This window comes from Pimephales promelas, chromosome 14 (genome assembly GCF_988280905.1).
Source record: "Pimephales promelas chromosome 14, fPimPro1.hap1.1, whole genome shotgun sequence".
Classification (NCBI taxonomy): domain Eukaryota; kingdom Metazoa; phylum Chordata; class Actinopteri; order Cypriniformes; family Leuciscidae; genus Pimephales; species Pimephales promelas.
In genome coordinates, this window is record NC_142782.1 from 20,686,434 (window position 1) to 20,712,523 (window position 26,090).

At 36.9% G+C, this 26,090-nt stretch overlaps 4 protein-coding genes across 14 annotated transcripts; all 4 read left to right on the top strand.

The window, feature by feature from the left end:
- The first annotated feature begins 202 nt into the window (after nt 1-202).
- Nucleotides 203-7,396, top strand: lmod1a (leiomodin 1a (smooth muscle)). 2 transcript variants are annotated; one of them, XM_089119564.1, is made up of 3 exons: nt 203-743; nt 2,520-4,242; nt 6,153-7,396. In XM_089119564.1, the coding sequence occupies exons 1-3, from the start codon at nt 483-485 to the stop codon at nt 6,155-6,157; spliced, it is 1,989 nt and encodes a 662-aa protein (XP_088975690.1). In that variant the 5' UTR covers nt 203-482; the 3' UTR covers nt 6,158-7,396. The 2 variants fall into 2 exon arrangements, with proteins under 2 accessions (XP_088975690.1, XP_039535126.2); XM_039679192.2 differs by having other exon boundaries at nt 206-743; nt 2,520-4,238; nt 6,153-7,395.
- A 401-nt stretch (nt 7,397-7,797) lies between these two features.
- Nucleotides 7,798-15,770, top strand: LOC120484151 (CMRF35-like molecule 8). Of its 9 annotated transcripts, none has more exons than XM_089119566.1 (7): nt 7,799-7,931; nt 8,080-8,870; nt 10,669-11,004; nt 11,123-11,217; nt 11,433-11,487; nt 11,623-11,727; nt 11,931-12,313. In XM_089119566.1, the coding sequence occupies exons 2-7, from the start codon at nt 8,834-8,836 to the stop codon at nt 12,179-12,181; spliced, it is 879 nt and encodes a 292-aa protein (XP_088975692.1). In that variant the 5' UTR covers nt 7,799-7,931; nt 8,080-8,833; the 3' UTR covers nt 12,182-12,313. The 9 variants fall into 9 exon arrangements, with proteins under 9 accessions (XP_088975699.1, XP_088975692.1, XP_088975694.1 ...); XM_089119572.1 differs by lacking the exons at nt 7,799-7,931; nt 8,080-8,870 and adding an exon at nt 10,398-10,539 and having other exon boundaries at nt 11,126-11,230; nt 11,931-11,986; nt 12,171-12,767; XM_089119570.1 differs by lacking the exons at nt 7,799-7,931; nt 8,080-8,870 and adding exons at nt 10,400-10,539; nt 15,666-15,770 and having other exon boundaries at nt 11,123-11,230; nt 11,931-11,986.
- Nucleotides 15,204-17,779, top strand: LOC120484143 (uncharacterized). The gene is made up of 4 exons (XM_089119170.1): nt 15,204-15,542; nt 15,663-15,779; nt 16,308-16,873; nt 17,668-17,779. Exons 1-3 carry the CDS (start codon nt 15,224-15,226, stop codon nt 16,625-16,627), a joined length of 756 nt encoding a protein of 251 aa, XP_088975296.1. The 5' UTR covers nt 15,204-15,223; the 3' UTR covers nt 16,628-16,873; nt 17,668-17,779.
- rap1aa (RAP1A, member of RAS oncogene family a) lies at nt 17,651-24,108 on the top strand. 2 transcript variants are annotated; one of them, XM_039679149.2, is made up of 8 exons: nt 17,651-17,780; nt 19,486-19,550; nt 19,701-19,769; nt 19,883-19,939; nt 20,709-20,849; nt 21,779-21,922; nt 22,030-22,152; nt 23,040-24,108. In XM_039679149.2, exons 2-7 carry the CDS (start codon nt 19,494-19,496, stop codon nt 22,117-22,119), a joined length of 558 nt encoding a protein of 185 aa, XP_039535083.1. In that variant the 5' UTR covers nt 17,651-17,780; nt 19,486-19,493; the 3' UTR covers nt 22,120-22,152; nt 23,040-24,108. The 2 variants fall into 2 exon arrangements, with proteins under 2 accessions (XP_039535083.1, XP_039535079.1); XM_039679145.2 differs by lacking the exon at nt 17,651-17,780 and adding an exon at nt 17,797-17,941.
- Nucleotides 24,109-26,090: the final 1,982 nt, after the last annotated feature.

A 26,090-nucleotide genomic window follows, 5' to 3' on the forward strand; every position in this document is an offset into this window, starting at 1 on the left:
GCAAGCAAGTAGGCCTAATTTACTACAAGAGGAAAAGGTAGAGGAAATGCAAGCCAGTGAGAACTGTTATACCTGACCATGTAGGCTACTATGTGGAAAGTGAAAAGAATATGACAGAAATAAATCTTTAAAACTTTTCCAGTCAATGGAGGTGGCTTGTTGTGAGAAAATGACTTTGGAGGAGCAGTGGCGCATACAATGGGGTACACAACCTGATAAACGGACGCTCTCGCGTCAGTACGTGTGCGCAGGCTGCACGCGGTCACGCAAACGTGAAGGTTCTCGCGGACTGCGTCTTGGAGTTCCGACTTGACCTGGAGCTCGTGAAAGGCGCACCGAGCGCAGCGAGAGAGTTTCATTCTGCACCCTGCACTCTGGATTTTAACGGGAAAATAAACTCTTTTAGTTGAGTGGGTCAGTGGCATCCCCGAAGACTAAAACGTGATATTTGGCTGGTAAACATTAAATATTTTATTAAGAAAATGTCCAGACCAAAGGTCTCGGAGCGGCAGGGGAGCGATGACTCGGACACGGACCTGCTCCTCGCTACGCTCTCAGCGGAGGAAGTGAAGGAACTCGAGCGGGAGCTCGTTTTTATCGATCCCGACCCGACCGTACCGGTGGGACTCCGCCAGAGGAATCAGACGGAGAAACTACCGTCCAGAGGATATAACAGAGAGGCTATGCTGGACTACTGCGAGCGGGAGACCAAGAAACTGATCAGGAGAGAGTTGAGCGTAGAGGTGATGCGTATAACAACAACAAACAAGTTATTATTGTTATTAATAGTTGTAGGAGGCTATTATGTAGAATAATTTTTCTTTAATGTCATTTTTAATAATATATCCAACTGTTACAGCCTTTTTCCATCAACAAAACCCTTAAATCTTTAAAACACTTAAAAAGTATTCAAGACTGAGTTATTTTAAACTAAATCCAAAATTCCAAAATACATTGACACATTGATGTATTTTCTCTAGCCTATGGGTGATAGTTTGCTCTCAGTGGCCAAGTTAACTTAAAGAATGGAGAGCTGACCTGTGTTCATCTGTCATTCAGTCTTTTACAGTTTACGATCTCATCATAGTGTGACATTTTTGTGGACAAACTGAATGGCTGGTTTAGTAGCCTACTGTGTGAACCATGTTAATCAGTCTGGCCTACGTGTCTGACATGCTGTCAGTTGCACATGTCAACACCCGTTTTGCTGCACACCTGGTACTCTTATGGCATATAGTATTGCCATCATCTGGCGGTGATGAAGTTTTTCTTTGCTTTGGAGTATTTGCCTGTCAGTGGTGCACATTTACAAAACACTTTGTACATCCAAGTGTGAGTCAAAAGCTTCTTTTTTTCAACAACAAATTTCCAAAACACTTCAGACAAGAGGTTATTTATTTTAGTATAACAGTGTAATCTTCTCATGGAAAAAATCATTAAGCATTTAATTTTCCATTACAGCCAAATGTCTTCATAAACATTTTGTATCATGGTTTAGTTTATTGTTGTCTGGTGTAAACACAGAATTCTCTCGTAGTTCTGGGGAATAATCATTTGTAGTTGGCACTCCATTTAAACTATGCAGACCTAACCTTTGACTTCAGAGTCGCTGCATTAATTCACTTTTGGGTTCACCTCCATATGATTTTCTGAGAGGATGCTATAATAATTATCTACAGAAACAGAACAGATGGTCTGGTTCTTCTGGGATGGCGTTCCTTATGGTTTTGGAGAGTGCTACTTGTGTTTTAAACAGGTGCTAATGAAGCACTAGTAATGCGAGATGCACTCAAGGGGCCACAAACTACTTTTAAACTCTAGTGAGACACTGAAGTGTTTGTTTGAAACATGTTCAGCAGGCAACAGAACACACACAAAGTAACATTGTGCTCTTTATAATCAGTGATCCCCATTTATGGCTTATTTTTGGACTTTCAGAGATAATCTTTCTGATTTATTGATATTCTTCTGTGAAGCCTGTTCAGGTGCATCATTGTGTTGGCAGTGTGAATTTGCTAACTGAATAGTCACTTCCAGTGTATTCAGTAAAACAGCTATGAGAATGAAATTTATGCTCAGGTTATTTTACAGTAGTCAAGTGTTATGCACTTTAGCGATTTGTGAATGTGTTTACTTGAAGCTTGGCCACAGTGAGGCTTTGGAATAGTCAAGGACGGCATTCCAGACCTGAATGTTCCTCCCTTTGCTGCCTTATAAGGTCACATCTGAGAGTTTTAAGACTTCTTCAAACAATGGCACACAAATCTACACAGTATGTTCATTCCCTTTTAATGACCACTAAAAATAACTTACTCAGTCAAGTCAAGCTGGGTCCAGCCATTTGCTGTATTTATTCTAGATATGATTCCTTTGTTTGATGCCCCCATGTATTATGATAATGTTGATATTTATCCATAATTACACTCAAATGAAAGCAAATGGGAACTAATAGAATGTGAATATGGTGAATTAAGATGTCAAAAGTCAGTAACTAATTTCTTTTGTGTTTACTGTTGAAGGGAGAGGCAAGAGGGGATGGCAGAAGGAGAGATCGACTCCGCCGAATGAGGAGCAGAGAGTTTTCCAGGTCACAGAGCGGCGATCCTCCTGACACAGAGAGTGAAAAAGATAAGGAGCGAGAGAGAGAAATGGCACATGACTTTAAGGCTTTACCTGATGAAGGAGTAAAAGACAGAGAGAATAAAATCGAGGAAGACAAGAGAAAAGCAGAGAAGACAGGTAATAAGGCAGAAAGTGAAAAAGAACTTTCTATGAAAGAAAGAGGAAGCAGAAAAACTCTAGACCTCATATCCAAACTGCAAGAGAAAAAAGAGGATAAGAAAGAAAGAGGTAGGAACGAGGAGAAAAGAGTGTGTGAAAACTCCAAAATACGAGGGTTTGTCTCCAAACTGCAGGGGGATAAAGATGCCGAATGCCTAAAAGTAAAAGACAATGTCAAGAAACAAGACGAAAGCAGAACTAAAACCATAGAGGAACCCAAGAACAACAAAGCAGTAGGAAGATTCAACTTAAAAGGTGGAGAAACAGAGAAGAAAAGCAAAATTAAAAATGCAGAAGAGACCAGCAGAAGAAAGACGAGAGAAGAGGTGGATGAGAAAAGTCTCTCACAGAGAGATACAACCAGAGCACAGAAAGAGAGAGAAAAAGAACAAGTAAAACAGTTAGAAAACAATGAGGTGAAGATATATACCAATCCCACCTGTAATAGCTCGGGTAACTGTCATGGTGCAGATGATCGTTCTGTTACTACTGAGGAAGATGAGTCGGTTAGCGAAGATATGGACAGTGATGCTGGCTCCAGCATGTTTGACGATCTTCTAGAGCAGGTTCGCAGCGATGACCCTGAACTAACAGAGGTCAATGTTAATAATTCAGATGCCATCAAGGCTGACACTCTGATACAGTTTGCCGAGGGTCTTCGCAGCAACACTCACGTCAAAACCTTCTGCCTCGCAAACACGAGAGCGGATGATCATGTTGCGTTCGCCATCGCTGGAACCCTGCGAAATAACTCAAACCTGACCGGGATCAACCTTGACTCGAACCATTTGACAGGCAAAGGCATCCTGGCCATCGTCAACTCTCTCCAGCACAACAGCACGCTCATGGAGCTGAGGTTTCATAACCAGAGACACATCTGTGGAGGGAAGACTGAGATGGAGATGGCCAAAATCTTACGTGACAACTCTTCTCTGCTGAAGTTGGGATATCATTTCGAGCTGGCTGGGCCGAGGATGGCCATGACAAACATCTTGAGCCGAAACATGGACAGGAAGCGGCAGCAAAGACTAGAAGCTCAAAAACTCGCCAAACTGGACACCACCCACAAAACCCCACGTGAAGATAAGAGCTCAGTTGAAACAAATAAGCTGACACCGTCCATTTACACTCAGAAGAAAGACTCTAAATTTGCTGCCATTTCAAAATTCACCTCTGCTCAGGACACTCCTAAAGCTCCCCCCACAATGCCACCATCTAAACCCCGCCCCTCTGAGGAAACGGGAACGAAAAAAGGAGCAACAGGAAGTCAACAAGCTCCTCCTCCTCCTCCACCACCTCCCAGTCCAGCGTTAGATGTCCAGGCGCTGAGGAGGTCGCTGACCCCAATCTCTCAGAGGAAACCAGACAGCAGGGCTGTTGTCCGACAGACGGACAGGAACTCCAGAGATCAGCTCTTAGACTCTATTAGAAACTGCAGCATGAACGCTCTCAAAAAGGCAGGTGAAACGGACATCACATCATAGACAAGCAAGAACATGAGTGTACATTTAAAGCTACACTGTGTAACTCTTTTAGTTTATTCTTAGCTAAAAACACTTAGTTTTTTCAAAAATATATGTGCTCATTAATGTATATTTACTTCGTTCAAGTAATAAAGTATTCTCGTGAGTGTATAATATTCCATTGAAAATACATACGGGTAAGGGGTTCTAATGTCGGTCGCCATTGTTGCCCAACCGAAAGTACATTAGCCAAAGAGGGACATACCCGTTAATTCAAGCTTCGCCTTTCACGTTTACGTTTGAGTTAACACTCATGGACAAGGTCGAACTGGAAGCCATGTTAATCTTGGACTACATTGGCCACCGTAGGAGTTAAAATGAAATCGGAATTGAGAGGAACAGAAACTAATATTCACTGGATGGTCATATACCTTTTCACCGCTAGATGGGGGTAAAAATCACACAGTGTAGCTTTAAAATATCACCCTTTTAATAACAAAAATGTGAAGGCTTCATTCTACATTCTACACTTAACTCTTTGAGTACATCTTTTGATTACTTCACCTCTGTTAAAATAGTAAGTTCTATTTCCATTGTGACGCAAATTTTTAGCAAGCTTTTCTCTGTGTGGATATGTTGTCTATGTGAATATCAACACAGGTAAATGACGCATAGGCAATATGAAATTACCTACCTAATCTGTCCTGACAGCTCTTAAAAAATAAAAATAAAAATTATAGAGTTATCAAAATGTAGAAGAAAATCAAAGCCTACTTCATCGTTGCAACTTTGGCCCCGCCCACTGGCGTGTTAGTGAGATGATGAGAAGAGAAGAGCAGGATCACTTGACTAAAAACAACAATACATTCCAAAGGATCCTAAAGCTAGAAATGTGGTTATTTATTTTCAAAAATGTGAATGTCTCAGTTGAGTATTATTTATTTGTATTTGGTACATTTCACTGTGTATTCTTAAATCAGTCGCAATTTCGAACCAGGATTTGAAAAAAAAAAATTTCCACAAAATGGACTCGACAGTAATGCGACAAAAGTTACTTAATTTTAATGCCTGGTCTGTGACAGTGATTTCTGAACGATTCATGTACAGTCAGATGTTCTTTGTCTATGTGTCAGTAAATCAAACCAGTGACTAAACGGTCAACTTCACATTGTTTCTCTTAGTAGGATGAAAATAATCTGTAATTTAAAATGTGATTAAATAAATTATATTTAGAAAGCGATCAAAGAACACTCCATTTACATCACTGGAGATATCAATCAAAGAGTGCGAGTTTATCAGTGACTAAGACAAAACTCCTGTTTTAACAAAGTCCCTTTTATCTGTAGTCTTTGGTTATAATCAATGAATGAATCTCTTATTTACATTGTGTTTGCACTGTTAGTAACATCCGTTAGTGTGTAGAAATCAAGTTGCAAGGACGAGATCACTGCATTCATGCCCTCAACATGTCTGTGATTGGCCACAATGCTTATCACTGCAACCTTTCATGCCACAATCTAAATATAATGCTATATTAGTTAATCTTGAGAGCTATAATAGTAAAAATGTGCTTAAGTTTTCGAGAGACTGCTACATGTAATACTAGCTATTTCATAAGCAAAGATGTCACCGCAGTGGGCGTTTACACTGACGTCTCACAGCAGTCATGCCCCTTCAAACTGCGTTGAAAACATAGGGCTAAAAGCAGGGTAGGAAAGTGGCTTTTATTTCTAAATTATGAAAAAAAATGAATGTAAAAATCATACTAACATTTTAAGTGCACCCCATTATAAAACAATGCTGTTCATGACCCTTTTAATAACACTATTGTTATTTTTTATCAAAAGAGAAGTTAAATTTTGATATTTTATTATAAATGCTTAATCTTCTTTTTAATCTGCCTTTCAGGTTGAGATTCCTAAGCGGTTGAGATAGCATCTGTCCAGGGTATGTGCTTCTACCAGATTCCCTTGCAGTCCTCCAGTGCCCCATCATTATCATCTGCGGAGTCATTGAATCATCAAGATGAGATTCCATCTTAACTGGTTTAGACACTCTGAAATAAAGCTGATTAGGATTATCTGAAATCTAAACATCTGGTCTGGTGGGACGAGGCTAGGGCCGTGTGGAGAACGGTGCGAGGCTGGTGGTGGCCTACTCGTATGTAGCCTACATTATTGCTTAAGTGCCCACTACTAGCGGAAACTGCGATGTGCTGAATTGGAACGTTCTAAGCCCTTGATCACTTGGAATCAGCCATGAGTTGATTTATTATTTAAATTTTTTTTTTTCCTTTAAAAATTTGCTAAATGCAGCATCCAAATGTATATAGGTGTATTTGGGTTGTTTTAAATATATATTGTTTTAAATATGTTTATTTTGTTGACTAAACTATTTACTATTACTTCTCACTTTATCTTATATTTACTATTTCCATTGCACTGTAGTTGTACCATATCGTATTCTTACCATAGATAAAGGATCCATCAGTTATCTTTGTTATTGCTAAAATCGGGTCGATCACAGAAAATGCTTTTTCCACAATAAGAAAACGATCGCAGTAACATTCCAAAGCCAATTGGGCATCTATGTATTTATTATTATTATGTCTATGCTTTTGCACTCTGCACTTTCTTTTCTCTCTTTTGAGGCATCGACAACACAGCTGACACAGGTAAATAAATGTGTTATAAGAGTTAAGTCTGCCATAACATTGTTCCCGCTTCTTTAGAAGCCACGATGCCATCAAGCGGTGTCTCTGGTCGTAATCCGACCTTCACTGACCAATCAGCGTCCATTAGCAGAATGCTAGCATGTTATGGGCAACAACAACTCAGCCTGTAAGAAATCGAAAGGCTCGAAAGTACTCGTTCATTCAACTTTTGACCTATAACCTATGTTGAACTTGCAAAACCTAGACTCAAATCTGAGATTTCTCACGGCAATCGGGTGAAAGAGACAAATTTAGGCATCTAGCCCCATAGACTCCCATTCATTTTGCACTCGGACAATCACCCCCAGTGGAACTCAAACCAAAATTCGGTACAATAGGACTTAAAGGAGTAGTTTGCTGATAATTTACTTACCGCCATGTCATCCAATATGTCCATGTCTTTCTTTCTTCAGTCAAAAAGAAATTAAGGTTTTTGATGAAAACATTCTAGGATTTTTCTCCATATAATGGACTTCAATGGGTACCAGACGGTTCAAGGTCCAAATGAGAGTTTCAGTGCAGCTTCAAAGGGCTTTAAACGCCAAATGACTCGAAAAAAGATTTGTTCATTTTGATGAACGAGTTCGAACAGGAGAGTCACGAACGCGCATCACAGAACAGAGCAAGGCGATGATTTGTGCTTATAAAACTTAACGTTTTTTATTTATTTTTGATTATTTTTTATTTATTTTTATTTTATTTTTTCGCCAGATAAGACCCTTATTCATTATTGTGGGAATTGTGACTTTTCAGGAACATATCGGACAGGACCTCAGGACCTTAATAATAATAATAATAATTCATCACATTTATATAGCGCCTTTCTGGACACTCAAAGCGCTTCACATAGAGAGGGGAAAGTTTCGGCCAGTTTATTTCAGTACCAGTTTGTGAGACTACACAGCAGTAAGGGCCTTATCTGGGTGGGTGAAAGGTACAGCGGCGGAAGAGGAACCTTGAAAAGACTATAAGAGGTGACTCATGTCTCCCTGAAGGGGTCTCACTCACTCCACAGTGTAACTGCTGTGTTGGGGACTGGGCCTATTCTTGCAAGAACAAAAACTTCTCTTTTATTATTAATTTGACTCTGAGTATCTCTTACGCAGTGATGATGTTTGACAGGATTTTTCCCACAACATCATCGTCTGGTAGAGTTTAAAGTGCTTTGAAGCTGCACTAAAACTCTCATTTGGACCTTGAACCATCTGGTACCCAGTGAAGTCCATTATATGGAGAAAAATCCTGGAATGTTTTCATCAAAAACCTTAATTTTTTTCAACTGAAGAAAGAAAGACATGGACATCTTGGATGGCATGGGGGTGAGTAAATTATCAACAAAAGTTTTTTTTTTAAAGTGAACATCTCCTTTAATTGGGAGTGGCCAGGCTTTTTGTAGACGGGCTTTGATGAAATGCAGACTCATATTTTTCAAAGTAATTCATTCCTTTGTAAGAGTAAATATTAAAGACATGGTATTGTGGCGGATGTTGTACAAAAAAATAGGTACAAGAAATTAGCTCAATAGTTTATAGCAAAACAATTAACTCATAAGGAGGCATTTTTTTTCTTTAAATAGAAGCAGAAAAAATAAGTAATATTAATAGCTGAAAACTGGCTTCCTTGTCCTTTGGCTTTTTTTTGCCTTTCACAGTCTTAACTTGTATGTGTGAGCAGGCATGTGTCTAGACATAAATCCGGCCCTCACCTATTGTTAAACTGTCATTGGTTTGTTCTTTTGTAGGTCTCTTTCTCTCTCTGTTAACTGATGGAGCAGACAAGTGAGAGACAGGAAGCAGATTATAATGTTGTGTAGTGTTATGTTGTCGGTTATTATAAAGATCATGTCTTGCTTGAAGAGGATGATACATTAAGGAGAATGAAAACCCATCTAACGATTCTGTCTCTTTTCACAGGTAAATACTTTTTTCCTGCTTGATGTATATTCATTCATCTTATATTAGTCTTGTGCATGTTAAAAGAGGAACTTAATGAATTTAGTGACCATTTAAGTAAAACATACCAATGTCCTGAAATTTGACTAAGGTGTTTTACAAACAAAAGTTTTGTAATCCTCATTTCATTGATAGTTACATAATACAGGGTTAAATGGTCTTGCCTGAATTGGCTTTAGCTGCACTACTTTCTGAACTTAAGCCAGCTCCTTGTTTCCTGTCTGCCATTATTGACCAAATTGATTAATTCAGGTGTGCCTGACCTCAGTAGTCACGGCAACAATAATCAGACACACACCTGAATTAATCAATGGGCTATATGCACGCATAAGTTCCGCATTTGACGTAAGGATGCTCGTCCATTTCCGGTTGTGTAGATTAAAGCGGAGGAAAACCAAGGAAAACGCGATTATGGCAGAGTCTTCAAAATTTACTGTCCTCCCGTCTTTGAAACGAAACGTACATACGTTTAGATGTAATTTTGTATATAGTTATATTCATTTAATATAATTTTAAAAAGAAGCATAAACACAATGAGGGGTGTCTGTTTTATCTGTTTTTGTGACTAACGTTTCTTTAGTTTAACCATGGAGTATAAAATTCAATATAAATTCTCGGTATTGCATTGGACTTAACGATCGGCGGAAGTTATCGAGCATCCTTACACCTTCACCGGAAATACCGCCGTGCATAGAGCCCATTTGGACAATAATGGCAGACAGGAATCAAGGAGCTGGCCAGAGCCCATCTAACGGAGAGCCTTGGCACTTCCTATTAGCCCCATTGTGTATCGTCTTGGTTGCAGTCCATTAGAATTCCACTGGAGGTGATCGCGGGCGAGAGCAGAATGAATGGGAGTCTATGGGGCTAAACGGCTAAATGTGTCTCTTTCACCTGCTTGTCGTTAAATCAAAATAGATTTTATTGTTGATTCCGCAAGTTCAATATAGATTATAGGCCAAAAGTCGAATGAACGAGTACTTATGTCCTTTTGATTTCTTACAGGTTAGGCTGTTGTTGGCCGGAACACGCTAGCATTCTGCTATTGTGTGACGTCATCACAGTTTTGAACGGATTTTTAGAACAGATAAGTGAACTTAAAAATGCAATTTTCAGCTGAGTGTGTTTTCTTAGCCCTCCCTTTTGGATGCAACTTTCAAATTACTTGACAAAAAATTACATCTTAAGAAAAGTGGATTTCTGGGGGTGAAACCCCAGTGACTCCCATTCATTCTGCACTCGACCGCGAGCGCCCCCGCATGGACAGAGACGGGTTACTGCAGCCAGTCCAGAACCCGGAAGTAACCAGCCAGTGCCAATTCTCTTCAATTGGCTTTATGCCCAGCTGCACTACTTCCTGAACTTCAGCCAGCTCCTTGTTTCCTGTCTGCCATTATTGGCCAAATTGATTAATTCAGGTGTACTTGACCTCAGTAGTCATGGCAACAATAATCAGACACACCTGAATTAATCAATTTGGCCAATAATGGCAGACAGGAAACAAGGAGCTGGCTGAAGTTCAGGAAGTAGTGCAGCTGGGCATAAAGCCCATTGACAATTCAGAATGATGTCAATGTCTCATTTTTAGAGATGCTTACATTGACATCTGATTGCAGGCTAAGATATAAATGTGAGTGAATTTAAAGTTAAATTGAACTGGTTCAGCTGTAGTTTGACTGATGACCCTCTATTTTAGGAAAAAATCATTGTGTAAAAATGTTTCAGTTTAACAAATAGACTGATGTGAAGTTTTCTCTAGTTTTGACCAGCGTTCTGATGAAGTCTGACAATGTTTATGAGGGAACAGTGGGTAAAAAGGTGGAGATCAGATGTCCATATTCAGATGATTACAAATATACACCCAAATACCTTTGCCGGCATCCCTGTGGATCATCAGGACATGTTTTGATTAAAAGTGTAAAGACTGATCAGGTCATCTCTGATGGAAGATACTCTTTGATCGACACTGTGAGTTCAAGGTCCTTCACTGTAACCATCAGTGATCTCAGACTCAAAGACTCTGGTGTTTATTATTGTGGAGTTGACAAATGGTTCAGAGACATATTGAATAAAGTGAATCTGTCTGTCCGTCAAGGTGGGTTTTATGAAAACGGTTTGTGTATATTACAGACATTTGTCTTCCCATTGAAATAATTTCACATAGCTTTACAAATGTTTATTAAATTCTTCTTTTTTGTCCGTTTTATTTTCAGCAGCTCCTGTGAGCAGACCTTCACACACTTCTGAGAAGACAATTACAACTACAACTAATACATCTACATGGACAACAACAACACTCAACTCTACAGTAGCTACATCTAGTCTGCAAACTAATGATACATTTTACAACAGTAGTTAGATTATTTATTATTTAAGAAAAACATACTCAAATTAGTTTGGTTGGGCCTGCTTTTGAAAAACATTTATATTTAAAATTAAATTTCAAAGTTCAGTGTTCTTCAAAGGCGAGATTCTGCCTCTTTTTTATAAATTTGTAATTCTCTTTTTTTGTCTCTCTCTCAGATAAGTCGTCTTGTGAGCAGTTCTCACCCACAGTCAAGTCAAAGGCAGTCGTTTTGTATGAATTTATTTGTGTAACATTGTGTTCATACCAGATTTTTTAATAATTACTGTCCTAACATGTTTGCTCGATAAGCCTAACATGCTACAGAAAACTTAATAATACCATTTTGTCTTTCTCTTTCTATTTCAGCCAGTGTGGCTGTGGTGTGTGCAGGTGTTCTGGCGCTGCTGGTGTTTGGGGTTCTTGTGGCTACAGTGTTTCTCTTTTGGAAAAGATCACACTCAACGTCCGGTGGTAGGAACCACACACACATTGATCTGATTCAAATGCCCAAAAGTGATTTAAAAAAGCCCCATTGCATCTTTTTTTTAAAGAATCATATGATAACTGGTGTGACTGCTGGGTATTTAGTAATGCTATGATCATTTATTTGGTTTAGATCACTAATGCACTTTAAGTCACATTGAATGGGTTCTACACCATTATGTTTCTTTTAGGTTTGAACTGTGGTGTTCCTGAAAATTCAGTTCAAGATTCACCAGATCTCAACCGGGTATGGGAACATCTGCTCTTGCACAATTTTATCCTAGCACCAATATCTGATTACGAAACCATATTAACCCAACCAAATACAGTTGATCAGCATTATGTACATTTAAATGAGTTAAACAAGATTATGCTAAACATGTTGAATGTACACCATTTATTTTTTGCATGTGTACCCCTATATCTCCTAGATGGTATATGATGTCTATCACATCTACGATGAATTAGTGACGGAGAACAGCCTGCCTGGTCCAGCTAGAGATGCCTATTCTCCTGTATTATATTCCACCGTGCAGCACTGTGCACCTGTAAACGATTTGTATTCATTGATCACACACCACTGAGGATAAATAACTAGATCAATAACTAGAACAACACCAAAAAAAAACTCATTCTTGAAACCCTGTTGGTGTGAAATGATGCATGTGGTCAGCTTGCTAAAACAGGCAGGTCTGTCTGCAAACATCCTGCTGTGGACATGTGCGTCAGGCTGTGACATTTAACTGAGCTGATGTGTTAAATGAATAGTGTGCATTTCCTATGTTAAAATAGCTTTTGTACTGTAAATGCAAAGCGGCTTTAAAAAAACATATTGTTTGTCTATTTGTTTAATAGTCTGCCTCACTTAATGAATGAGGAGATCAAATTTTATGAGCAATTATGAAATCCACATCTTACACCTTTGTGTGTCTGAGTCTTCTTGTGTTTATTTAGACTGATGGTGCATATTATTATTGGGAGAATTTATTTTACCCCAGTGTCTCTTATATTAAAGCTTGTTTATTCTATATCTGTCTCTTTTTTGCCCCTGAGGATAACTTAAAGTTAAACACAGAGCCACAGAATATAAAATATCTGAAAGAATGGCTTTATGCAAAATCACAGTCAAGATCTGTGGAAAAAGTGACCATTTTTGGCTTTGACACAGAAAGGTTGTTTAATGAAGCACAAAGGGGTGAGTAATACATAAAGGTATGTGATATATTGATGACTGAAAATTTTTGTTTCTTAACAAGGCAACACAAAGTAGTTAAGAGTAGCATACATCCTGAATAGGAATATTAAACCATGAAATGTCAGTAAAACGTTACCATGTTGATATGATATCAGCAGAGTTAAAATGTGGTTTGGAGTGTTAGTGTGTTGTTTTCTTGAATACATGTGCACACTGAAATAGCAGGTGTTGTATTGAGGCTGTTTCCCTTCACAAACTTCATTTCCGGAAAGGACTGCAATTAATCTGAGTGTCAGAACACACACACACACACACACCAATTTTAACTTATTGATTTGTGTTGATTTCAAATGTGTACTTTGCAATATTGTGTTTGACTGCATCTTTGTTTTGCATATTTAAAAAATGAACAAGAACATAAGATTTTTCTGTACAAATTATTAGTCTTTTTTTGTACTTGCTGCCTCTCTCTCTTCCTTATTAACAACATAGGTTTGCTTCTTTCTTATTGTTTATGTTGTAATTTCACTGCTTACAGTTTTTTTCAACTGCTTACACAAAAAATCCTTCAAACAACAAAACCACACACCAAATCTAGAAAAAACGATTCTTGACCTTCGACTCAATTTTCAATTTCCTAAAACACTTTTAGCAAACCACAACACACAATTCTCTGTATATTGATTTCCTTTTTCAAACACAGCCTATCAAAATGCCACATTAATTCATCAGTGCCTCACACAAACATGTGCAAACACTCATTGCTTTACTTACAGTTTTTTTTCCAAATTGCTTTCACTAAAAGTGGAACTTGAGGCTCACTCAGTGAAACCATTCACTCATGTCCCAAATCTTCAGACCAAAACTGCAAGCACATAATACGTTTTACACAAATTGTAAAACAAACTTTTTGCAAAACTCTAGTTCTCATTAGACACATAATTTAATAACAACTCTTTTGTTTCAATTGGGAAACACTGCCACTTAAATGCCACAATCATTTCCTGATTACCTATAATGATCATGTGTGAAAATACTTATACATAAATTGAACACTTAGAAATCAAAACAATCAAAAATGTTTGTGTGTAGATTTACTATGCCACTATCACAGATTTACTATCACAGATCGTCTGTCTGTGATTACTATTTTTGGAAGAGTTAAAATAGTTTTTATTGATGTGTTTGCTTTTGCAAGAGATGTCTGATGTTTTGGATGTTGCATGTGTGTTTCGTGGTTTTGTGTTGAGTTTCAACAAATGGAGCCATATTTCAGAAATTGTGTGAAAGCAATTTGAAAAAAAAAAATAATAATAATAATAAAAAAAAAACTCTAAATAAATAGGCCAAAGGTCAAGTTATATGTTTTTCGGACTATGTAATACTGTATTCACAACCACCAATTTACAGTAAAAATATAAGAATTTTGGTTTCAAATCTTGCTTTCGTGTTTACTGTGAATTTTTCATCCCTGTGAATCTCTCTGCCAATTACTTTCAATCTTGTACAGAAATGTACAGATTTGGAGCTCATGAAAGAGGACCTTTAGGTTTTGAATAACTGTATGACATATCCAAAAATATAATATTATGGCAAAGTGAGAAATGTTTGATGATATTTTGAATGCAGTGCTTCATTTTGCAAGAGATGTGAGGAATTTTGTGTGTGAAATTCTTAGATTTGTGTGAAAAGTATTGAAAAAAAGAAGCAAAGTTTTGAAAATGTGTGTAAGCAGTTGAAAAAAAAACTGCTCTCTCTCTCTCTCTCTCTTTCTCTCTTAGGGTGGGACATCTTTTAAGTTCGCAGTTGTGTTGCAGTGAGAAACAGATCTTATACTTAGATTATTGTTAGTTTGTTAAAGTCCCTTTACAAAATCTTACACTTTTGAGGTGGATAATTATGATTTTATGGAGAATGAAAGCTCTTATGAACATTCTGTGTATTTTTGTAGGTAATATATTATTTTCTTTACATTTTTCATCCATTTCCTGTTTGATAGCCATACCAATCATGCATAATATTATTTATTTGTGATAACATACTGTATATAATATTTAGATTAAAAAATAATATATCATAAGATAATTTCACATTGAATTCATCACTTATAACTATATAAATATAACTGTTTGAAGTTATTTTGAGTGCTTTGTGTAGTTGTCTGACAATTGTTTTTATGTTGTTGAAATTTTAATGGGTCAAAGTTTACAAAGTGTAATTTATCTGCTGTTCTCTATTTAACTCAACTGAAAATTTTAAATGTTTTCTCTAGTTTTCAGTGGTGTGTCGATGAAGTCTGACAATGTTTATGAGGGAACAGTGGGTAAAAAGGTGGAGATCAGATGTCCATATTCCGATGATTACAAATATACACCCAAATACCTTTGCCGGGATCCCTGTGGATCATCAGGACATGTTTTGATTAAAAGTGTAAAGACTGACCAGGTCGTCTCTGATGGAAGATACTCTTTGATTGACATTGTGAGTGGAAGGTTCTTCAGTGTAACCATCAGTGATCTCAGACTCAAAGACTCTGGCGTTTATTATTGTGGAATTGACAAATGGTTCAGACACAAATTGAATAAAGTGAATCTGTCTGTTCGTCAAGGTGGGTTTTATGAAAATGGTTTGTGAATATAATATATACATTTGTCTTCCTATTGAAATAATTTCACGTAGCTTTCCAAAGTTGATTAAATTCCTCTTTTTTTGTCATTTTTATTTTCAGCAGTTCCTGTGAGCAGACCTTCACACACCTCTGAAAAGACAATTACAACATCTACATGGATAACAACAACACTCACCTCTAAAGATAAAGGTTCATCGAGTCAACAAAGATTTTTCTGTACTGTTTGATTAAATTTGAGTATTAAAAAGAGTAGTTTGTTCTCAAGGTTAGACATTACAGACAAAAAACTGTTTTTACACATCAATTTTTTGGCTTGTCATAAAGTGTTTTTTTAGACTAGTGGAAAGAGTCATAGATAATTTAACCTTTAAGTGTGTCTTTTAGAGCACTTCATCTTTTTGCTTCAGTAGATTTTAATCAAAGTATATCTTTAAATGCCATTTTCTCAAAATTAGTTTTATTCTTAGAAATCTCCACTTTAGGACAGCACTGACATACAACAAACTTTACAGTTATATTCCAATATTCCAAATATATAACCTTATTCCAATAAGGTTTTTACAGAGGGGTTTGTTCATATGTAATTCGTCTGATTTAAACATAACATTTCAGAAAACTTGTAATACAAAAAAAATGTATGCAATTCTTAATGTAATCAATCAACTGGTGAAGTATGGTGATATATTACTTAAATTGTGTTTACCCTATTCACTTGTGGTTGCCTATAAAAAAAAGGTTGACTCTATATACATGCAATACTGACATTTTGTCTCTCACATAAAATTCTCAATCATATGAACTGTTACAGTCCCATCATTAGGTTCCACTCCTTTAATCAATGCAATTTATTGTTATTTGGTAATTTATTCATTTTCCCTTACACTAGCTTACTGGTCAGGGCACACATATTACAGAATTGTGAAACAATGTATAATCTTTTTCTTATTATTCCTGTAAATGTGAATGCGGTTTGTGCAGGGGTTTTGTCATTCCTCATTTTCAGGATTCTTGTGGCTTTAGTGTTTATCTACAGGAAAGGATCAGATGCAAAGTTCAGATGTTAAATCACAAGCAAGACTTCAACTTCATCAATGTAATAATAGAAAGTTGATAGTAATACAATACTTTATAAAAAGTCATTTAAATAACCTCAAGCAGCCATGTTTATAATGCTTCCTCTGTGATGAATCTTATTTCCCTCTGGTCTTTATTTTTCTTCAAGTCAATAATTATTTGTATTAATCACATGTCGATGCTTTGAAACCTCACACTATTGAAAATACAGTTCAAGATCCAGGGGAATTAACCAGGTATGGAAACCTTTCATTTTGCGCAAAAACAATTTGATCTTATTGATTTATCTTATTTTAAAGAAATATGAAATTAAAAATGATCAGAAATGCACTACATTTGACTTTGCTTTAAAAAAAATTTAAGTTTTGAATATACAAATCTTTACTGTATATGGACTGTACATTTTGGATGACTGTGTTTTGTGATGACTCAAGAACAGGGTCATTCTGAAATGTTAATGCCCGAGCAGCAGCATCTCATCTCGCTTTTTATCTGTATAACATAATTTCTGTTATCATTTTAGTAAAAACAATAAAACGTATATTGTCTGCAGTTTAACTTTTGCCATTTAAGAATGATGACCAGGCCTTATGGACCATTTCCTGGGTGACAGTCGCTCTACTAGTTCAGACCACAGGTTCTGTCACCGTTTGCAGAGCATTTGTAGTGCAGCATGTTAAAATATTGGAATCAGTTTGGTGATTCCAGACCAGGATAAGCAAGTGGGAATTTTGATGACTTGTAACAGTCCAGGTTCTTCTGCTATGGGGCTAATAATAGGAAAGACTCTTAATATTGTCTAATTCCCCTCACGCGCATGCTCAGTAAAATTGTATCTCATAGCTCAAGGTTTGTAAACCTTCTCAAACCTTTTGACCAGACGTGTCTATGCAGTTGTTCAAAATGTATAAACTAGGATTTTTACAGATGACTTTATAGAGATTGCACTCACGCACACATCAATTTGTATCAGATTAAGTACCTTTCATTAACGCTATCTCTGATTTTAACCCGCTTGTGACTGTGTCAGGTCAGCAGAATTTCCGCGCGCTGCAGTGACGTTGGCATCCGCGGGCGTGACGGGAGTCTGTCTGTGATTGCGCGACAGTGTTATCCTGCATGCTACTCGAGCTGTGGGACACGGTGAGTGAACTGTTAACGAACCCGAAACACTGGACACGGCACGGACAGTTACTAACTAGTACTGTACAGCGAGTGCCGGGTTTTGGCGGAAAATCGCTGAACGAAACCTCGCGTAACGACTATGCTAACGTGCTAGCATGAGCTAATGAGCCTCAGGCCGGGTAACTGAACAGAATCAACCCGCACAGCAGTGCCGTTGCCCTGTCGAATTAATAGGAAACAGCGCTGCGTTAACAGGCCTCGGTCTTTCCTGCGAGCAGACGAAAACACACATAACATAGTCACACACACACATCTGACCGCCTGTTAACGGTTAAATATTTGATCTCTACGGCTTATATGTTACTACTATGTGCTTGTTAGGTAGTTAAACTGTGTGAGTTTATTGCGTTTTGATGCACACATATGAACTCCGTGTAGTAGGCTACACACACTGGCATGCAGTCTTCCTTCGACAAGTGACCAAAATGACATTACAGCTGTTAGTGTAAAGGAAATGTTTCATGCAGTCTTATAGTCCTACAGATGTAGAAGAGCTGCATTTTGTGACATGTTAAGATGATCACAAAACAGTCCTAGTGACACTATAATTTTATTCAATTGTCGAGTGGAGACATTGGGCATAGATTATTCCATATTTACACCCGTTTCAGTTCTATCTGTATATTTATTCGGATTAATCTATTTTTAAAGGTGTAGGAACTTAGTCTGGTAAAACTAGTAGACTATTATTAATTTCTGGTCTGAAGAACAAGCACTCTCATATCTTGTTTATGCCTTTTTATTGCTAACAATATTTTTTAATTCACACAGGGCTTGTCTTTATTTAGATTTGCCTAGAAGTTATCCACAACCACTGAAAATATTGCTTTCTCTTTAAGTGTACTGTCTCATCAGACAATAACACATGCAAACCTCCATGGTCATTTATCACCTGGCAGTAACTGATTTGCTTATTTACAGAACAATATGGGATTTTAGGATGGTGGGATAGCAGTGATGACCAAGACTAGAGACAGGTTTTTCGATGAGACCTGTTTGTTCCAATGACGTTCTGCGTTTAGCTTCTTTTTGTAGATTTAATTGCTTCAGGCTGAATGAAATGGTGCATTAGCATAGCATCAGTTGAATCTGCTTGCAGTAGATAAGCTGTTTGTTTGTCAGTTGGATGCATCAGTGGTGGTTATAGTGGAATTTAAAGTGAAATCTAAATGATCTCAAATAGCCCTTTAAAACATTTGCTGGGAATGTGCACGACTGTTGTGATGGTGCTTTAAAATTGCAATATATCTGAGTGTTTTACAATACAAACTGCATAACTAATGCGTGCTAATTAAAGTTGGCATAAAATGGAAGTTGAGATCATGATATTGTTCCTTATTGTTGTGGCGTATATCTGCAAAACAAGATTATTGTTGGATTGTTGTGAAGACAAAGGAAATGTAATGTTTTTGATTAATTTTTGAGGGCAATGACTGGGCACATTATTTTTTTATGTTTGCGTGTGTATATAAAACGTGTACGGTATAATTTACAACTATCTAGACAAAAAAAGGAGAAGGGGATGACGATGGTTTGGCGGTAATCAGATTATGAAAAAGTGGTGCAAATATATCAGAAAACCAAAAGCATTTTGAGTGCTTCATCTGTCATTGCACTGATTTGTGATTTGAAGGTGTGTGTGTGCTGTGATTTAATCTTACAGGCCTCAGCATGCGTGAATATAAGCTTGTCGTTCTGGGCTCTGGAGGCGTTGGGAAGTCTGCATTGGTAAGTTCAGGATTCACATCATTGTTGTGTGTATATATATATATATATATATATGTGTGTGTTTATAACTGTATTTGTTGTGGGTTTTAGTCCCATTTAGTCAATAATGTTTATTTGGATTGAATTAGATTCTGGTCTTTTCTCACACAGACAGTCCAGTTTGTTCAGGGAATATTTGTTGAAAAATATGACCCCACAATAGAAGACTCGTATAGAAAGGTAAGTAAACCTTTTTGGGATGGCTGAAGTGGCATAGCTGAATTAACACTCTATTTAGGAATATACGTTAACACCGTACTTGACTCCCTCTTTTTATTTTCTTCTTTTTTTAGCAAGTTGAGGTTGATGGGCAGCAATGTATGCTAGAGATCCTGGATACTGCTGGCACAGTGAGTTCAATATAATGCTCTTCTGGCCAATTAGTTAATTTGGCTATGTTCAGACTGTCAATCCAAATCAAATTTTTGTGCATATCCAATTGAAATCCGATCAGATTTAGCAAGTGTGAATGGCAAAAAATCACACGAAAAGCTATTTTTTACATTTCAAGCTACATCCTTATGCTACATCCCGCATTTCTGGAAATCTTTTTTTCATTCTGACTGCTCTGATTTCATGTGGTTTATGTGACTCTCACGCCACGTAAAATGTAAACGTCAAACAATGATATAGGAAACATGCTGAAAGTCGCTGCAAACTAGGTTGTGTTGTTGCAAAGTGACGCATGAGTAGAATATGACAAGATAACTTGTTTTGAAAACGGCAGAGATGACAGCGTGGAATAAAGTCGCTCATTCCAGCATCCTACGTTTCTACCGCTGCCTCAGAAGACGCAGTATTCCAGCACTGCGGTTACACATATTCATGTTATAAATAGGACAACATCTGTATTGCAAATCCCTCCATGTTGCGGTTGTTGTTGGCGTATACCTACCAACGCAACATCATTGCCATAGAAACCAATGCAGATATTCCGGAAAATGGAAAAGCGCCATTGACACAAATCGGATCCGAACAATTGCGATATACAGTGTGCACAGTTAATAATTTTAGATCAGATTCCAATTGGATACACAATAATTGGATTTGGACTGATGGTGTGAATGTAGCCTCAGTCTTCCATGTGAACTCAATAGATTATTGATCATTTGCCTACAGGAGCAGTTCACAGCGATGAGGGACTTGTACATGAAGAATGGTCAGGGTTTTGCTCTGGTTTACTCCATCACAGCACAGTCCACCTTCAATGACCTGCAGGACCTACGGGAACAGATTTTGAGGGTGAAGGACACAGAGGATGTGAGTCACGTTATAATAAATTATTATTATTATTTGTGGTGCATGCTTTGGCAAATCATTGTGATTTTTAATGTCAACATTATTTTGTGTATTTTGTAAAAAGAAAAGAAATCATGAACCTGCCAGCCCAGCTATGTCAGCCATTGCAAGTATTAACCAGCAAAGGCAAAACAAAGAAGGCACAAAACTATTTCGATTTTTACCGAGACCACAAGAGCTTAGAGACCTGCATTTAATTTGCAGAAGCTGCCATCACCCCGTGGCACACTATGCTACCACTGCACCCACATTCTGTATTAAAGCTTGCACAATTCCAGTTCTTTATGCAAATTACATTAACAAATTAAGCATGCATATACACTACCGTTGAAAAATTTAAAGTTAGGAAGATTTAAAAAGAAAAAAAGAAGATATTTTTTGAAAGAAATCTCTTGTGCTCACCAAGGCTTCATTTACTTTAAAAATTTAATTTTGTGAAATATTACAATTTAAAATAGTGATTTTCTATTTTTATATATTTTAAATTGCAATTTATTCTTGAGATGCCAAAGCTGAATTTTCAGGATCATTGCACCAGTCTTCGGTTTTGTGAAACTGTGAAACAATTTTTAGGATTCTTGGATGAATAGAAAGTTCAAAAGAACATTTTTGAGAACATTTAAATTTAATGTGCTATTGCGGATAAAAAGTATTAATTTCTTAAAACAAAACATTTGAACAGTTGTGTATATACAAATTCATGTAGCATGAGTACTGCTGTACATGGGGCATATTTTGTGTCTTTATTCTTTATAAGACACAGATTTCTCTCCATGCTTTTTTCAAAATCAATTACAATTCTTTGAACTGTCAATGAGTGTGATTTCTGCTAAACCAAATTCAAACGCAGTATGCACACTCATAGGATGTCTCTCTCTATTTGTGTTTAGGTTCCAATGACCTTGGTTGGAAATAAGTGTGATTTAGAGGATGAGAGGGTGGTCGGGAAAGAGCAGGGTCAGAATCTTGCTCGTCAATGGAGTAATTGTGCCTTTCTAGAATCTTCTGCCAAATCAAAGATCAACGTCAACGAGGTAAAACACAGTTCACCGCACTTTATCCAGAGCAAGATAAAAAACACTTCTGTACCAAGGATACAAAGCCAGTTCTCTAATGGAAGTCTTTTTTGTGTGTATATCAGATCTTTTATGACCTGGTAAGACAGATAAACAGAAAGACGCCGGTGGAGAAGAAGAGAGCGAAAAAGAAGTCAAACTGCATCCTGCTGTAACACAACTGCATCACTGCAGCAGCTCTGAGCCAGGTAGTTAATCAGAAAATCATTAGGAATTTGTACATGCACCATTAAGTACTCTACATTCATGATATAGCGAAAAGTTTTTAAATTATTTATCTGTATCTGTTGAAATTGAATATTTAATTGTACACACTCATTTATCCTGTTTTTACATTCAGATTACATTTGCCGTCATTTAATGCTCAAAGAGTAATAATTTAACACAGTTAAATGTAATCTTTAGCAAATCTCAAGCATCCATTTTTCATATTGTACATTAAAACGTGTAATGCCTAAATTCAATTGTAGCCTTTAATCTGATTGTTTTTCAGTGCTTTATTTCAATCTAATTTAAATAAAATAGTATAGAATTTGAGCATTGCTCTCTAATCAGTTAAAATATGAAAATAACATACAGTATTAGCCAAAATTTGAAAATATATATTGGTGGAGATATTTGCAGACAACTATCATTAGCTTTCCCATTCATCTTAAATGCCCAGGTATGCCTTATTGTTCGCTTTCCTCTCTTTGAGCGCAGAAAGACGTGTTTGGCATATGTGCACTATCTAGTGGATTTTGTTTTCAAGCACTAAAGTCAGTAACATACGCTGTTGTACATGCACTGTTCGCACGGTCACAAAAATTGGCGAGCACGTGGATGTGTGTGGACGTCCATAGTTTCTATGACCCTCCTGATGAAAAAAATTACATTTGGACGGCCGAAGTATACTTTGGGCTTAATGGTGTTTGTTGCACCATTTAAAAAGTTCGCTCAAGTTTCTGCATTTCTGCATTTGGGGCAAGACTTGTATCTATTCTTATGCTGAACTTACTTTTTGGTTTAGCAGCTCACTGAAAGGGTTAGTTGAGACGGATGTCATGATTTTTTTTTCTTCTCTTTTTTTTTTCAGATTGCCGAAATGAAGAACTGTTGCCCAGCTGGCCAACATTCCAGTTCCTCTCTACAGTTATTGGCCAAACAATCAATAAGGCAGAACACCACAGACTCCTCAACTAAAACACAGACTTGACAGAAAAAGAGAGATGCAACCTCTGCGTTTTCTTCCAGAACAGTCTTGAAAATGTTCCCTCCCCCCCTGCTCTTTACTTACTGTTTTTTTGTTTGTTTTTGTTTTCTGAAGAAGATTCCTCGATGAGGATCTGTGTCTGGAGCAAAAGCTCTGTCTGTGATGTGGTAAAGGGGGGTTAGATTGTCTGGGAGAGGTTTCAGGACTTTCTTAATGCCTACATAAGGAAAGGAGACATTTCAAAACATGTTTATGTTTATAAAATGATCAGAAATGTTTTGTTTTCTTCATCATGTTTGGATTATCAATAATCATTTGTACAGGGAAGACGCTGTGTCCTTCATTCATCAAAAAAAAAAAAAAAAAAAAAAAATTCCTGAGTGACGTTGACTCATTTCTTTTCATCTAAAAAAAAAAATTGTGGAAAGTTAAAAATATCCTTTTTTTCTTGAGGGTGGTCATTTGAAGTGTGGCTCTGTCTATCTTGAAGATGAAGATATACTGTTGCCACTGCATTGCCACTGCATTTTTCTCACAATCAAAATTACAATAGTTTTCAAGCTTTTAAAGATAATTTTTTTTTTAGTATGTTTTCTTCCCTTTGTTTTCTTGGTGGTATTTTGCGGTAGGCTGTAGCTCAGCCTGGGATAAATATCAACCGTTTTGTGCCTGAGCAGGAGAAGAATGAAATCAGATCTAGACTATAATGCAGAGATGACTTCTCCTCCGATAACCGCTAAACCAATAATTCATAGTCAGTCCTTGACACTTCATTTGCCAAGTTAGATCAGTCTTGATGTGTCAAATATTTCATTTTTTTCCCTTTTTTCTACTCCCTGGTTTAGTTGAACATTTCAAGCAGTGTCTGGCTGGCTTTTGATTTGTTTTTAAAGTAATGTGTGCTTTGATTTCTTTTTTTGACATTGATTTAAATAAATGTATTTCATATTGATGTGGTGTTTTATGTGCATTTATAGATTGCCATTCCTCACCACTGCAGACCATTGCAGATTTACTTTTCAGTGTGGCTCACTTTATGTACTGTAGATAAAAATACAGCGCCAAGCCATGCAAATAACTTACCTTACACTTTAATAAAACAACCTTACAACTAGAGAATGCAATAAGTGAATTTATACTCGCTGCTCAACAGATATACTAACGGTTTCACAGACAAGGCTTATAAGCCTAGTCCCAGACTAAAAACAAGATTAGAATACAAGCCAGGCTTATTTTGGTTAGTCAGACTTATTGTCGGTGGATTCTGTTTCATAAAGCAAACTTAAAATAGTTCAAACTCAGTTAGCAACTTATGCTGGGAAACGAACCTGGTCCAGGGCAGGCTAACTGTCAGGCTAAGCCTCAGCTGTTACACAGATCCTTTAACATTGACCAATAGGAACACAATGATATTACTACTGACACTCTCTCATACCAATATTGGAATCTTGTTAACCACTATTAGTCCAAAAATAAACAGTATAGAAAATCAGCCTAAAATAAGGCTACAAAGATAGATTCTAATAAACAATAACAATCTAATAAAAAGCTTTTTTAAGCTGAAGTTAAAATCACACAATTAAAAAATAAATAATTAAAAGCACTGTATAAATTGTAACTGGTAAGATGAATCTGAGCTTGGTAATTGACTTACAGTATATAAGCCACATCTGATTTACCCCATTACAATAGTCCCTTTATAGTTATTGTTATCATAAAAATACACTTGTAGGTTTATTCTAATTCTAAATAAGGCATATCTAATGTCCAAATTACAAATAATATATATATGTATATATATATACACAGCGCTCTTACAAATTGGCTTTATGCCCAGCTGCACTACTTCCTGAACTTCAGCCAGCTCCTTGTTTCCTGTCTGCCATTATTGGCCAAATTATTTAATTCAGGTGTGTCTGATTATTGCTGCCATGACTACTGAGGTCAAGCACACCTGAATTAATCAATTTGACCAATAATGGCAGACAGGAAACAAGGAGCTGGCTGAAGTTCAGGAAGTAGTGCAGCTGGGCATAAAGCCCATTGAAGATTAGCAGCAAAATGGAAATATTTGCACGACTTGCACACTAAATTATCTAGATAAACGGATCAAATTAGTGGAATTCTGTGAACTTCAAAATTACCTTTTATGGAACCACTTTAGCCCAAACTTATTTGTTAGGCTCATTTAAGGTGTTGGAGTTTAATAAGCTTTTCTAGGAGTCTTTTACGGAACAACGCGATCAGGTATGTATTAAAAACAGAACATATGTTTATGTGAAGAAATAAGTGAAGATGCAGATGTGAAGATGCAGATGTTCCTGATCTAAGACTTCATGAAATTTACTCATATAGAAACTTTATTATTTATTTATTTATTTAAAAAAACAGCTTCCCACATCACTTCATGTAAAAAATAGTTTCAAGTACAGGTAAATTATCTAAAGGCTTAAATGTTTTATACAGAGAAGAGAGCATGAAGGTGCAGATAAAACAGACATTTGCATTTTTTGCATAGCAATTTAGCATCATTGCATAGGTTTTCTGTCCAACACAAAACAGCTTGCAAAGCTTTTTTACGTAAGCCACTTGACCAAAAAATGCACCAATCAGGACTTTTTCATAGTGACTGACAGTTAGACAGGCATCCTCCTAAACCTAAACATAAGGAAACAAGCATCAGCAGAAACATAGACTCTCACGGGACCTCACAGAAACAGTAGCTTATGACATAATATTTTTCTGTTTTCTTTGCTCTGCCATACTCATGTCTCAGACACATACACACATCCCATGACTGTTTACTCACATATCTTTGGAAACAATTATTGAGTGCTACTCCTCTCACTTGAGGGAGAAGAACTATCTTACCTCAACACCTTTTTTTTTAATTGCTCAGAAACTCATGAGCCCTTCAAGTTGAGTCAGAATATC

What these genes read in the sequence shown, in the direction of transcription:
- lmod1a (XM_039679192.2), top strand. Translation starts at nt 483, where the DNA reads ATGTCCAGACCAAAGGTCTCGGAGCGGCAGGGGAGCGATGACTCGGAC. An exon ending in GGAGAGAGTTGAGCGTAGAG is followed by an intron (nt 744 to 2,519) that starts GTGATGCGTATA and finishes TTACTGTTGAAG; the next exon opens with GGAGAGGCAAGAGGGGATGG. An exon ending in GCATGAACGCTCTCAAAAAG is followed by an intron (nt 4,239 to 6,152) that starts GCAGGTGAAACG and finishes TCTGCCTTTCAG; the next exon opens with GTTGAGATTCCTAAGCGGTT.
- LOC120484151 (XM_089119565.1), top strand. Translation starts at nt 10,500, where the DNA reads ATGCTTACATTGACATCTGATTGCAGGCTAAGATATAAAT. An exon ending in GAATCTGTCTGTCCGTCAAG is followed by an intron (nt 11,005 to 11,122) that starts GTGGGTTTTATG and finishes TTTTATTTTCAG; the next exon opens with CAGCTCCTGTGAGCAGACCT. An exon ending in ATCACACTCAACGTCCGGTG is followed by an intron (nt 11,728 to 11,930) that starts GTAGGAACCACA and finishes TGTTTCTTTTAG; the next exon opens with GTTTGAACTGTGGTGTTCCT.
- LOC120484143 (XM_089119170.1), top strand. Translation starts at nt 15,224, where the DNA reads ATGAAGTCTGACAATGTTTATGAGGGAACAGTGGGTAAAAAGGTGGAG. An exon ending in GAATCTGTCTGTTCGTCAAG is followed by an intron (nt 15,543 to 15,662) that starts GTGGGTTTTATG and finishes TTTTATTTTCAG; the next exon opens with CAGTTCCTGTGAGCAGACCT. An exon ending in GAGTCAACAAAGATTTTTCT is followed by an intron (nt 15,780 to 16,307) that starts GTACTGTTTGAT and finishes AAGGTTGACTCT; the next exon opens with ATATACATGCAATACTGACA.
- rap1aa (XM_039679145.2), top strand. An exon ending in GCGTTGGGAAGTCTGCATTG is followed by an intron (nt 19,551 to 19,700) that starts GTAAGTTCAGGA and finishes TTTCTCACACAG; the next exon opens with ACAGTCCAGTTTGTTCAGGG. An exon ending in TCCTGGATACTGCTGGCACA is followed by an intron (nt 19,940 to 20,708) that starts GTGAGTTCAATA and finishes ATTTGCCTACAG; the next exon opens with GAGCAGTTCACAGCGATGAG.